Source organism: Talpa occidentalis, unplaced genomic scaffold (genome assembly GCF_014898055.3).
Source record: "Talpa occidentalis isolate TD23 unplaced genomic scaffold, MPIMG_talOcc4v2.1 talOcc4.15, whole genome shotgun sequence".
Taxonomy (NCBI): Eukaryota; Metazoa; Chordata; class Mammalia; order Eulipotyphla; family Talpidae; genus Talpa; species Talpa occidentalis.
The window spans coordinates 45485624-45498385 of NW_023601543.1; the positions used below are offsets into that span (position 1 = coordinate 45485624).

At 51.4% G+C, this 12762-nt stretch overlaps 2 protein-coding genes across 7 annotated transcripts in view; one reads left to right on the forward strand and one right to left on the reverse strand.

The window, feature by feature from the left end:
• The first annotated feature begins 7212 nt into the window (after positions 1–7212).
• Positions 7213–9754, forward strand: CXCR3 (C-X-C motif chemokine receptor 3). Of its 2 annotated transcripts, none has more exons than XM_037513034.1 (2): positions 7213–7268; positions 8473–9754. In XM_037513034.1, exons 1-2 carry the CDS (start codon positions 7257–7259, stop codon positions 9559–9561), a joined length of 1101 nt encoding a protein of 366 aa, XP_037368931.1. In that variant the 5' UTR covers positions 7213–7256; the 3' UTR covers positions 9562–9754. The 2 variants fall into 2 exon arrangements, with proteins under 2 accessions (XP_037368931.1, XP_037368929.1); XM_037513032.1 differs by lacking the exon at positions 7213–7268 and adding an exon at positions 7828–8047.
• Positions 9755–11885: 2131 nt separating this feature from the next.
• GCNA (germ cell nuclear acidic peptidase) overlaps positions 11886–12762 on the reverse strand; it is a 28214-nt gene continuing 27337 nt past the window's right edge. For all 5 annotated transcript variants that reach the window (XM_037512269.2, XM_037512268.2, XM_037512270.2 and 2 more), the window contains exon 11: positions 11886–12629. In XM_037512269.2, coding sequence (XP_037368166.1) covers positions 12380–12629 — 250 coding nt within the window. In that variant the 3' untranslated portion in view covers positions 11886–12379. The remainder of the gene's footprint in view (positions 12630–12762) is intronic.

Below are 12762 nucleotides of genomic sequence, written 5' to 3' on the forward strand. Positions count from 1 at the left end.
TGCTCCTCCAATGACTGCAGCACCTGCCGCCAGACCAAGGATGACAATGGGCCCCAGTCGACCGCCACCGGGAGCTTGCTTCAAATGTGGTCAGGAAGGTCACTGGTCCAAACATTGCCCCAACCCTCACCCACTGCTGGGACCATATCCCATCTGTGGCATCCAGGGCCACTGGAGAAGTGACTGTCCTTCTGCACTTAGCCTTAGTGGACCAGTCCCTCCAACCCCTATGTACTTGCCACCGGCGGTCTTGGGTTTGGCAGCTGAGGACTGAAGAGACCCGGACCTGTCGACTCCGATAACCTTCGAGGAGCCCAGGGTAATGGTCAAGGTAGCAGGTAAGTCCATCTCCTTTTTGGTCGACATGGGGGCTACCTTCTCTGTCCTCCCCTCCTACCCGGGTCAGACTTATCCTTCTCAGATCTCGGTTATGGGAGTTGATGGCCAACTCTCTCAACCTCAAGCTACTGGCCTTACCCCTTGCCAAATAGACAACAAGCCCTTAGTTCACTCTTTCTTAGTCCTGCCTTCTTGCCCCACACCACACCTGGGTCGCGACCTCCTAACCAAACTCAGGGCTACTCTCTCATGGTTCCTAGACCCTAGCGCTGCTCTCACCCTCCCACTGCTCCAAACATCTACCAATCCTTCTCAGGACTACCCGCCGTCTCCTTCCATTGTCGACCCCATGGTCTGGGATACCTCTACCCCAGTTGTGGTCACTCACTACCTCCTACAGAGTGGTCATGGGCAACCCAGGTCACCCAGACCAATTTATATATATAGCCTCCTGGCTTACTATAGTCCCTTCCCAGCCACCTTGGTTAAAAGTTGCCGAACAGGGCCTCCCCGGTGGCGGCGCAGCGGTTGAGCGCTGGGTGGCGAAGCTGCCTGCGCTCTCTGCAGCGCCAGTTCAATCCCCGGCTGCTCCCCGGCCCCCCGGAGGAGGGTCCCACATGGCGCAGACCTCTCCTGCCGCCCGCTGCTCCCCTCAGCAGTGTACTTCGGTCCTTCTGCCTGCTCTGCTCCCCGCTCTGGCTCTGGTGAATTCTCTCACCCTCCCGCGCTTCTGACTGTACCCAGTGCTTGTATAAATAAATAAATAAATCTTAAAAAAAAAAAGAACTTTACCAAAAAAAAAAGTTGCAGAACAACCTCCTTCTGTTTTACAACCTCTGCTGCAACTCTTAAATCATAATGCAAGTTATTGCAAAGACAAAGATTTCTCCAAAATCCCCGACCCCACAAAAACTTGAGGAACCTGTCTTTTCATCCACTGATGACAAAGAACAACAACCAAAATATGCCCTGGCACCCTGGAGGCCCCCCTTGCATCCTCCTCTGCCAGTCTCCTGGGAATCCCACTAGAGTGAGTCCCATCTACTTACTCCATCTGGATCTGAGTCTCAGCTGTCTCCTGCTAGTCCTGACTCTCCAGAGCCACTAGTTCTTAAGCCCCAGGTTAAAAAAAAAAAAAACCCAAGTGTAGATTGCAGGGAACAATAGGCTCTCCAGCTCCCCTTAAGAGAGATTGGGGGACCAGTATATTACAATCCAAACGGGACTCTCCGAGGTGGACAGAGCTTATTCACAGACCAGCCCTTCTCCACCATGGACCTGCTCAGCTGGAAAATCCACACACCTTCCTATTCCAATAAGCCCTAGGCTATGATCAGTCTCAGTTCCGCAGCAAGCACGCCTAGATATCCAGTGTCACCTGGCAAGACTTTTGCAGCTTGGGATTCTTACACAGTGTCAGTCCAGCTGGAATTTCCCCTTTTACAAATCCTCTCCAGACGGCCACCCATCCCTCCTCGTCCCCCGATTCAAACCCTACAGGGTGACCTTAGCCAAATTGGAAGCATTAATATCGCCCAACAGATGCAGGCTTTGGGCACCATTCCCTGCCAATTAAATCATTGGGTACAGGAATGAAAAGCTACAATGGGTATCAATCTTAAATTTGTTTTTTTCATCATTATTTAGATGGTGTCAAATTTCCTTATAAAACTAAGGTTTTGAGAAGTTTAGTAAAAAATTTTGTTAATCCTTTACTGAACTTTCTTTCAGGTTTCCATTTTGCTCCTTATTGAAGTAAACTTAACTTTCTAAAGATCTACTTTTTGCTCCTTGTTGTAAGGTGTAGGGTAAGGAAAAATGTCAGGCTTTTCTGCCCTCCCGCCATCAGGACAGATGATGGATCCTTGCGGTCCTGAATGCATGCCTGATGGCGGACACCTGGAGTAGGGTGTGGGCATAGGTAGATGGGATTCACCTGGGCTGAGACTGGGCTTTTAGGGGCGGCGTCACGGGGACGCCAGTAGAAGCCGAAAGAGAAGTCGAAAGAGAAGCAGAGAACACCGGAGGGCCCAGATAGAATGAAGACTTGCCCCCCAGCACCCCTGCCTGCCGTGTACCTGGTAATCCCAATAGAAGACCTGCAAAAAAACCACTGAGGACTCTGACTCCTCCTTTACCCGGTCTGCTGGATCCTAGAAAACCTGCACTGTGTCCATTCCTGCCCCTACAAAGGGAACTAAAATTTAAAGTCATCTCAACAAAAAATTGAAGGATGTGTTTGTGTAAGTTGTCTAGCCCCTTTGAACTGATGTATGGCAGACATTTTCTTACTAACCATGAACTCCCAGTCCAACCTCCACCGTTGGCTGGATATTTTCCATACTTCTCTTTGCTCAGACAGCTGCTCTGAGAACTCGCAGACCGCTATCTGCTACAACCTGTGCATACGTCACCTGACGTGCCTGTCAACCAATACCGGATGTAAGGAATTTTCCGGCCAAGCCTTCAGGAGCTGGTCTGCGATGGGCTAGAGACTTCTGGGATCACTATAGATGCTCCTGGGCAGAATTTCACTTAGTCCTCCAGGCCCCTCTGTAGGGTAAAGAAAATGTCAGGCTTTTCTGCCCTTCCGCCATCAGGATAGATGATGGATCCTTGTCCTGAATGCATGCCTGATGGCGGGCACCTGGAGTAGGGTGTGGGCATAGGTAGATGGGATTCACCTGGGCTGAGACTGGGCTTTTTAAGGGCGGCGTCACGGGGACGCCAGCAGTGGCAGCAGCAGCAGCAGCAGTAGAAGCAGCAGCAGAAGCCGAGAGAGAAGCCAAGAAGCAGCAGAACGAACGCTAGAGAGCCCAGATAGAGTGAAGACTTCCTGGGGGCTGGGAGGCCTGCCAACCTCCCAGCCCCCCAGCCAGCACCCCTGCCTGCCATATGCCTGGTGAACCCCAATAAAAGACCTGCAAAAACCCACTAAGGACTCTGACTCCTCCTTTACCTGGGCTGCATGGGATCAGAAAACCTGCACTGTGGCCTGTCCTGCCTTTACACCCTCATTCTGGAGACGCTGACATTTCTTCTCCCTGGTAAGCCAGGAGGGTCAGGGTGAGAAAAAGGGTGTAGGGTAAGGTAAAGTATAGGGCTTTTCTGCCCTCCTGCCTTTAGGATTGATAATGGATCCCTGTGGTCCTGAATGCATGCCTGATGGCGGGCACCTGGAGTGGGGTGTGGGCATATGTAGGTGGGTACACCTGGGCTGAGAGACTGGGCTCGTAAGGGCAGTGTCGCGAGACACCAGAGTAGCGGAACTACCAGAAGAGAGCACAAGTAGCAGTGGTGGACGAAATGAGCAGAGAGAACGAGAACACCAGGGAGCCCAGAAAGAGTGAAGATACACCGGGGGCTGCCTCCCAGCCCCCTGGCACCCCTGCCTGCCCTGTACCTGGTAAAATCCCAATAAAAGCCTGAAAAACCACTAAGGGCTCCAGGACTCTCCTTTACCTGTCTGCCCGGATCATAGAGATCCTGCTCTGTGCCTTGCTGGTACTACAGGCTCCCTGTGGCTGAAGCTCCCCTTGGGAAATTCAGAACTGGCAGCAGGCAGCCCAGAGTCCTGGCATGTCTAGAGTAGATACACACCCCATCCTAGGGCTGGGACTCTTAATGCCATGCAAGAAAGATTTGGCCTCAGTTGAGGCTACTGCCTGAGCCCCATAGGAAGTTTGGGCCTCACTGGGCCTGCACCCCTTATAGCCTGGGGCTGGTGACGAGGCCAGGGGTTTTTGGAGCAGGCCTCCAAGGGGCATTAGGAGGAGCAACCAGAAAGGTTGTGAGGCAGCAAACACTGAGAGGGAGAAGAAGGAAATGCCCCCCTTCCCTGGTTGGTGGAGGCCCTCCTTCCTGTGAGGGACTGGGCCCAGGGCTCAGACCTTCAAGCCTCCCAGCTCCCCAAACCACAGCCCAGAGGTGTGAAAGAAAGAAAAAAAAACAGGGGGAGGGGTGGCAGAGAAGACAGGTGCACATTTCACACCTTGACCACAGGTGGGGCCCGGAGCAGCTTCATTCTGACTAACTTCCTCCTCCAGCTTCCCCACTGGCTGCTCAGGAGGGCAGAAGCAGGAGGGTGCATCTATCAGCTCAGAGTGGGCCCCTGGCTGGGTGGATCTCTCCAAGGGCAGGGCCCGCGTGGCCTGATCTGTCAGTGCTTGGATCTGGAGAAGACCAAATTAAAGGGCCAGATGAGGGCCTCCCAAGTCATCTGAGCCGCAAAAGGCAGCAGAAGCCCACAGCTGACCCCCTATTCTGAGGCCTGGGTGGGGTTGGTTTGGAAAGTCGCAAAAAGGTGAAGAAAGTGTTCACCGGACACCTCCCTGGTGCCAGACACTCTCTACTGTGTCACTAGCTGTCCACAGAGCAACCCTACCCATGTGTGCTATCTTTATCCCTACTTTTCATATGAAGAAACCACGGCAAAGAGGTGAAATGATTTGCCTGAGATTACAAAGTTGGGCAGCCAGAGAATTAGACCCTCCCAGCAACCTTTCCAGAGGAACAGACTCTAGCATTCTCAGCTGCGCTCCTACTAAGCACTGGGCCCTGCGCCAGAGGCCTCACAGCTTTGGTAACTTTAATTCATCTTATTACACCCCGCTGAGACCAGCTCAAAACAGTTATGTCATTTGTCCCTGGGACACAGCTGGAGCAGGGTGGAGCCAGGGAGTTGGGAAGAGTTCAGCATTCTTCCCCCAAATTACAGCCAAACTGTCCCCCACAGCCCAGGCTGGCCTATCAGGTCACAGCCCAACTCAGTTCCCTGCGCCTTCCTGGAGCTCTTCTTGCCTAACCTCTCATTTCTCCTTTCCAGAGACCTGGGAAAGTGGCCATTGCTGTTTCCAGGTGACCAGTGAGACTGGATGCCAGGAAGGAAACCAGGGTCCCTAGACTTTTATAGTTTACATGGTCTGGTAACATCCCTACGTATATTTGGGGGAGACACACTAGGCAGTTGACTTTTGCCCACACAAGATCCCAAATTATCTACTTTTACCATCATTTCATAAAGAAAAGGTCCTTTTAATACCAAAAAAAAACCCCCAAAAAACAAAAAAAACAAACCACCAGCCAGGATGTGGGACGTAACTGCCAGACACAAGACCCTCCTTTAAATTGAGCAAATATAGCTTTTGGTTGTCCCCCTTCCCCCCATGTCTGGTCAATGGAAACTCTTCACAAATCAGCCTCGGGAAACCATTCTATGGCCTCAGCCAGTCCTTGCCATGTCCCAACATGCTCACTGCTGTGGCTTCTGGAATCTTCCCAGTCCCCTCCCCCCCCCCCCCCCCACACAGGTACTACTCCTGGCCTCATCCAGGACCTCAGTTGCCCCTCCCTGGCCCCTGCAGGTAACACACTGTTTCAGAAAAAGGGCAGTGACATCTTCCCACAGACGGAAGGGCAGAGCCTCACTGTCTCAAGCGTGTGTCTCATAGGTAAGTCTGAACTAAATTCCAGGTCTGAGCTTAGAGGTTCTGGTGTAAATGTCTGACTAAAAAGTGAAGCCCAAGGCTATGAGCTAGCATTAGCACTGTCCGAACTCCCTCATCGCCCCCACCCCACATCTCTCCCTTCTTCTCTTCGTACAGAGGAGAGAGAAAACTGCTTGGGAGAGGCAAGTTAAGGGAAGCTTCCCCCCACGACCCACCCACTCCCTGGTGATAAGAACAGGGCCGTAGAGAACTGAGCTTGCTGATCAGCTGACTTTAAGATTTTCCTGTATTATCTGGGTGAACCCCCGTCACACAGGGGTGTCATCACAGGGGTCCTTAAGAGTGTAGGGGAAGAGTTGAAGGCCAGGTTGGTGGAGGTGGGGAGGGAAGTTTCCTGTAGCCGTACAGGATTTGCTCTACAAACACTTTTTACAGCTTTTCCTTAAAATCAGGACGTCTTGTGTCCTCTTCCCTAACCCAGCTCCCTTTCTTCTCACCCCAGAAGCAACTGCTGTAATGTTTTAAACTTCTAGAACAAACGACTATATCCAAAACAATCCAGTGTTGGCTTTTGTACATAGCTTTTCAAATTAACTCCAGTGGCGCCAAGCTAGACATGATGTTCTGCAACTTGCCTCCTCCGCATGTGGCCTTTGCCTTTTTAGATGCCTCCAGGTTAAAATATAAAGCTGGATTCATTTGTGTTTAAGTGCATGAAATATAGCATAGTTTTTCCATTAAAAACAAAACCAAAGGCAGTGTGAAGAGTGGTACAAGATGTCAGACAGTCATGGGTTCAATCCTAGGCACCCCTACTTACTGTGCCCGGCAAAGTCCTTTCCCCTTTCAGAATTAGCCACAGAGACAGTCCCCTACCTCACAAGAGAGTCTGTGGTCGCACTGACGCAGGTCCAGAGAAAGCTTTTAAGGCAGTAAGTTCATTACTAGAAGTTCCCTCTTCTTGTCTTTGTTACTTAATGGGGAGGACTAGATTTGGGCTGATGAATTTCTTTTTTAAAATATTTGAATTTTTTGAGGTTAATCCCCATTTACAGCTTCAACATGCTTAGCGATAGTCTGCCGTGGCGCCCAGATAAGTTCTAGCAGGGACAGAGGAGCACGATTCCTCTGGTTTGCACGGTGACTATAAATAGTGCAGAAGCAGGTGGTAGAGAGAGAGCCCCCTTTTGCCTCCCAGCTGAGCTGTTTCTTCTTCAGACCTCTCTCCCAAAGGAGTAGAGCCCCACCCAGCACCCCTGCCCTTCTTAGGACCCAACCTCTGTGGTCCCAGATTTGTGGCCAGCTTCTCCAGTGCTCCAACTTCATCCAATCAGAGGGATGGCTGGGCCAAACTCAGCAGCTTTACGTCTAGGGTAGGTGCTGCGGACGCTCACGAGCCCTCATTTCCTCTGTAATACGGGTTGCTAACCACAATCGCCTAGCGGAGGGGTAGGCAGCACCAGCCCAGCCATGCTCCCTGAGGTAAGTGCTGCTGCCCAACCAGGCCCTGACCACAGCTGGGAGTGGAGAGCCCAGGACATGGGGGAACATCAGGGCTGGCCCACAGCTCAGGGACACCAGAGGGTTGGATGAGTAAGTAGAGGCTGCTGGGGTTTGCGGTAGAAGCACTGGATAGGGAATTGGGAACCCACCCTAGCCACTGACTTTCATGTCACTGCAGGCTTTGGTGCCTCATCTGCAAAATGCAGGTGCTAGAGGCTCCCCCAGGTGGGCTTTGGGGCTCCCTTCAGCTGACTTGGAACTTGAGTTGTTCTGTGCTGAATTGGCAGTGGGGAGGACCGCAGCTCAGGGGTGATTTAGGGGTGGGGGAAAGCAGTGATTCCGAGAGGGCCCTACAGGGGGGGTTGGGGGGGTGGGAAGGTGGGGCCCCCAGACAAGGAATCAGGAAGAAGAGCCAGTGGCTGGAGGAGGGGAATGGAGGGAAGCACCTGGGGAGGAGGGTTGTGGGATTGGGCACAGCTGGGATCCCGAGGCCCGTGAGCCTTGAAAGCAGAGTAAGAGAGATGAGAGGGCAGGAAGGGCCCTGCACAGAAGCAGGCTCTGCCTCCTACCCACAGTCCCTGGGTTGATGAGAGGACCCAGAAGGTAAGAGAGAAGCAGTCTTGGAGAAGGGAAGTCAGCACCACCGCAGCGCCCAGGGCGGGGCGGGTGGCCTCCAGAAGGTGCGGCCCTGGAAGAAAGGTGCAGGAGGAATGCAGAGGAACCAAATAAGCGATCAGGAAAAGAATCACTATAATAAAGTAAGAGTCAAAATCAACAGGCAACCAGAGACCAGAGACATCCTGCAGGGGAGGGGGAGGGAGAGGGACCAGGACAGGGGAGGGAAGAGCCCAGGGACTGTGGTGATGGTGCAAGGGTGGATTGGTGGTGGGAATTCTGTGGGGACTACACCTGAGAGGAGAAAGCAAACATACACAAATGATAATGAAAAAATATATATACATCAATTAATTAGAAAATGGGTGGTGGGAATTTCACGGGGAAACCATACATTGTGCACAACTGAAGGATGATGTAATAAATATATTAAAAAAAAGAAAGGGGCGAGACCCGTGACAGGGCACGGCAGGGCCTGGGGCTGGCCTCACAGAGGGGCTGCTCCAAGAAAGGCTCCTCAGGAGTCAAGGCCTTACCCTCTCCCCTCCCTCCCTCCTTCCCCCTACAGATGAGCGAACACCAGGTGCTCCTAGCCTCTGACTTAGACTTCCTTCTGGAAAACAGCAGCTCTCCCTATGACTACAGAGGAGAAAACGACAGTGACTCCTGCTGCGCCTCCCCACCCTGCCAGCAGGACTACAGCCTCAACTTCGACAGGGCCGTCCTGCCGGTCCTCTACAGCCTCCTCTTTGTGCTGGGGCTGCTGGGCAACGGCGCGGTGGCCACCGTGCTGCTGAGCCAGCGGGCGGCCCTGAGCAGCACTGACATCTTCCTGCTACACCTGGCGGTGGCTGATGTGCTGCTGGTGCTGACCCTCCCGCTCTGGGCGGTGGACGCTGCTGTCCAGTGGGTCTTTGGCTCAGGCCTCTGCAAAGTGGCCGGTGCCCTCTTCCACATCAACTTCTATGCAGGGGCCCTCCTGCTGGCCTGCATCAGCATTGACAGGTACCGGAGCATCGTGCATGCCACCCAACTCTACCGCCGGGTGTCCCTGGGCCGCATACCCCTCATCTGTATCATTGTCTGGGGGCTCTGCCTGCTCTTTACCGTCCCTGACTTCATCTACCTGTCGGCCCAGCACGATATGCGCCTCAATGCCACCTTCTGCCAGTACACCATCACGAAGTGGCGCCGCACACTTCTGCAAGGACTGCAGCTGGTGGCTGGCTTCCTGCTGCCCTTGCTGGTCATGGCCTACTGCTACACCCGCATCCTGACTGTGCTGCTGCTCTCCAGAGGCCGACGGCGGCTGCGAGCCATGCGGCTAGTGGTTACGGTGGTGGTGGCCTTCACCCTCTGTTGGAGCCCCTACCACCTGGCTCTGCTGGTGGACACCCTCATGGAACTGGGGGCCTTGGCCCGCAACTGTGGTCGAGAAAGCCAGGTAGACGTGGCCAAGTCAGTCACCGCAGGTCTGGGCTACCTACACTGCTGCCTGAACCCCTTGCTCTATGCCTTTGTGGGCGTCAAGTTCCGAGAGCACATGTGGATGCTGTTTATGCGCCTGGGGTGCCCAGTGCAGAGAGGGCAGCCGTCGTCTTCCCGCCGGGATTCATCCTGGTCTGAGACCACAGAGGCCTCCTACTCAGGTTTGTGAGGCTGGCTTGGGGGATCCCCTCTTGCCACCTGTTTTCCTCCTCATGCCATCTGACTTCCTCCTCATGCCAGTCTCCTCCCCACTCTTGTCAATAAGCCTAGCTCCCCACACTCCTGGGATTGCTCAGCAGCCCCAGCACCCCCAGGTTTCTCAGGGAGCCGCCCTCCTGCCTCCAGGGGCTGCTCCTGTGCTGCCAAGCCCCATCCTGCCGCTCCAGAGGCTGCCTCGGGTTGACTGCCTGGAGTTCCATCACCTTCTGATTCAGCAACTAGACCGTGGCTTCCCAGGTGCAGGGAGCACGAGGCAAACAGCTTAGTGGAAGCTGCCCCATGGGGCCTCGGCTCAGGCCCCCCCAGTTCTGCAGTGACTGTGGCTATGGTCCTTTCAAAGACCTCTATACTTGCTCTCTTATATTCCGGTGTCTAAAACTCTGCTTAAAGTATTTTAATAAACAGGATAATCACCCAGTGGACTGTGGTTGGGGATTATTGGGGTTTTGGTGGTGGGCCTGGTGTGGTAACATACATTTGAAAAGGTACGAACCTTATCCCCAAAACATATAGTGTTGTAAGCCAAGGTTACCTCAATTAAAATTTTTAAAACACAGGGATGGAGCCACCACGCTGACTCCCCTAAGGAAGTGAATGTGCCACCATCCAATTGGCTGGAGATGGGGCTGGGGTGGAGGGCCCTGAGGATTTGGCTGGGGAAGCTCATACCACTCTGGGCACATACCCAATTTCATCCAGATTTGAGAGTAGGCTTTGGTTCGTGGCTTCTAAAGGAACACTTTTAAGATTGTAAAGTGAAGGGCACCTGCAAGAAGTCTCAGTGATGCCAGACCAGTAAAGATATTGGCAGTAGGCTGAATAAAAGATGCCCACACTCTAATCCCCAGAAATTGTGACTTGTGTCCCTTGGGTGACAAGAGGGAATTGAGGTTGCCAGTTGGCTGACCTTAAAACAAGATGCTCTTGGATTATCCAGGCAGGTTCAGGGTCATCACTAGACTCCTTAAAAGTGAAAGGAAGAAATCGGGGCAGGAAGAGCACAAGGGACTATGGAGACAGTTCATGGATGTTATGGTGGGAGATTTATAGGGACTACACATGAGTGGAGAAATTAAATATTGTGCAAAAATAAACAGTAGTGTAAGAAAATAAAAAACTTTAATAAAAAATGAAATATTTTAAAAAATGAAAGGAAGGCAGGAGAGTCGGAGACACTGATGTTGCTGCCTTTGAGGTTGGAGGAAGGAGATCACACAACAAGAAATGCAGGCAAACTCGAAAAAGCTGGAACAGACCAGGAAATGTAATCTTCCACCCCAACCCTGGTTTCCCCAGAGGGGAGTATAGCCCTCCCTGCCAACAACTTGATCTTAGCCCCATGAGGTTCATGCCAGACTTCCGATTCCTGAGCTGTAAGACAATATGTTTGTTCTGGTCACACATCCCTGGGAACTCACTGGCAGCACTGAAGACCCTAACAGAGTCCATTAGCGCCGTCTGTGCCATGCCATCTTTATGCTGCTAGGTCACCTCACCTTCTTCAATTACGGTGCTACCTAGTATCCATTAGTGCCGTGAGTACCCTGCTCTTTGCCCTTCAACTGATTTCCATCTCACATCTCTGGCCCTTTTCACATCATTCGCCTACATACAGCTTTTTAAAGAAAACATTCATGGGCCTTGGGTTAAGGCTGAAATGGAAGAACACTTGTTATGTTCCTTAGCTAAGTAAGGAACCTCCATTTTGATATTGAAGCAAGTGGACAGACTAACCTCCAAACAGCGTAAGATTTGAAAGCAGAGTTCCACCCTGGAAACAGCAAGCTGTGTGGGCGGGAGAATGGAGATCCAAAGAAAGTTAACTGAAGACTTGGGTAGGGAAGGGGCTTATCCTTTTGTTATTTTGTAGATGAACTAGCTTTCTGTGGCCTTCTTGAATTATTAACTCGCTGTTACAAATGAAGTGATGTGGTCTCTTTTTTAAAAAATAACACATCCTCAAAAAAAAGTATTAAATTTGTGCCTTAAGCCACTAAGCTCGTGGCAATGTGTCATGGCAGCAATAGGAAACAAATACAATGCTGATTCCAGTCTCCTCCCAGATGATCTCCTACAAATGGGCAGGCCACTGAAGTACTTGTGGGACAGTCACAAGAGCAAAGAGAAACCCAGATGGAAAGTGCTCTGTGATGGAGCGTGTCTGTGTCCAGACACACCCCACAGAGACTCAGGTGTCCAGGGCCTTGGACAAAAGATCAAGGGTTTGTTCTGTTATTGGTGCAGGTTGTCAATGAACAGACTTGGCTAACCTGTGAATTGCAGAAAACATTTTATTTATTAATTTATTTAATAAACAAGTACACTGGCTCGGATGGCTTTGTTCAATATCAAGAGCAACTAAATTCGTGAATGTTTCTTTTATCTCTAGGTAGGTGTAACAGGTTACATCTCCCAGCAGCCCTGGTTTTGAAATACTGCCTTTGAAACATCTCTCTCCAACATACTCTCATTCTCTCAATGTACCACCCCTGAAAGCTCACTTTTCTTTTGCATTTTGTTCTACATGTCGAAACTATAGGGTCTCAGCGAGACCTAAGTTGATACAAAGGGCACTTGAATACCATCAAGGGCATAAAATGGTTAGCAATTGAAGCCCTGCTTAAGAACAATCATGGTTAACAACGCACAGCTTTAAAACAGTATTTAAATTCTAATACCCATAACTTCACAGAAACAAAGATATTTTTCTAAAACTTCTTACTTTTCTAAAGTGACTCATCTCGCCAAAACACATGCTCAGATAACTTTTAACGACCTTGATTCTGTTTCTTGGCAACAAAATCCTTGCCAAGCTTTTTCATCACATCCCCATGGCTAATCCCTTCTGTCTGCTGCCTTACTATTCTGTAATACTCCTTCACATACATGGCGAAGGGTCTCACATGGGGCACAATGGGGGTCCCATCTTTCCGAGTTAACGGCAGCATGACCAGAGTTCCCCTGCATTTGGCACAGATAAAGCGCTCGGTGTTCAACGATCTGGTGTAGCGGCCAACCCTATCAAGAAAAGAGACACGACATAGCAAAACAATCACAACTGTACCCCTGTTTCTTCTCTGAGCTGGCGGCCTTGCACCCACAGCAAGTCTTTTCTGTAGGTTCACAGAGTGGGGCACCAGACAGTGGCAGT

Excerpts from the sequence above, each read along its gene's own strand:
- CXCR3 (XM_037513032.1), top strand. The coding sequence starts at position 8,000 with ATGCAGAGGAACCAAATAAGCGATCAGGAAAAGAATCACTATAATAAA. Across the intron at positions 8,048-8,472 it reads AAAAGAATCACTATAATAAA|ATGAGCGAACACCAGGTGCT; the intron begins GTAAGAGTCAAA and ends TTCCCCCTACAG.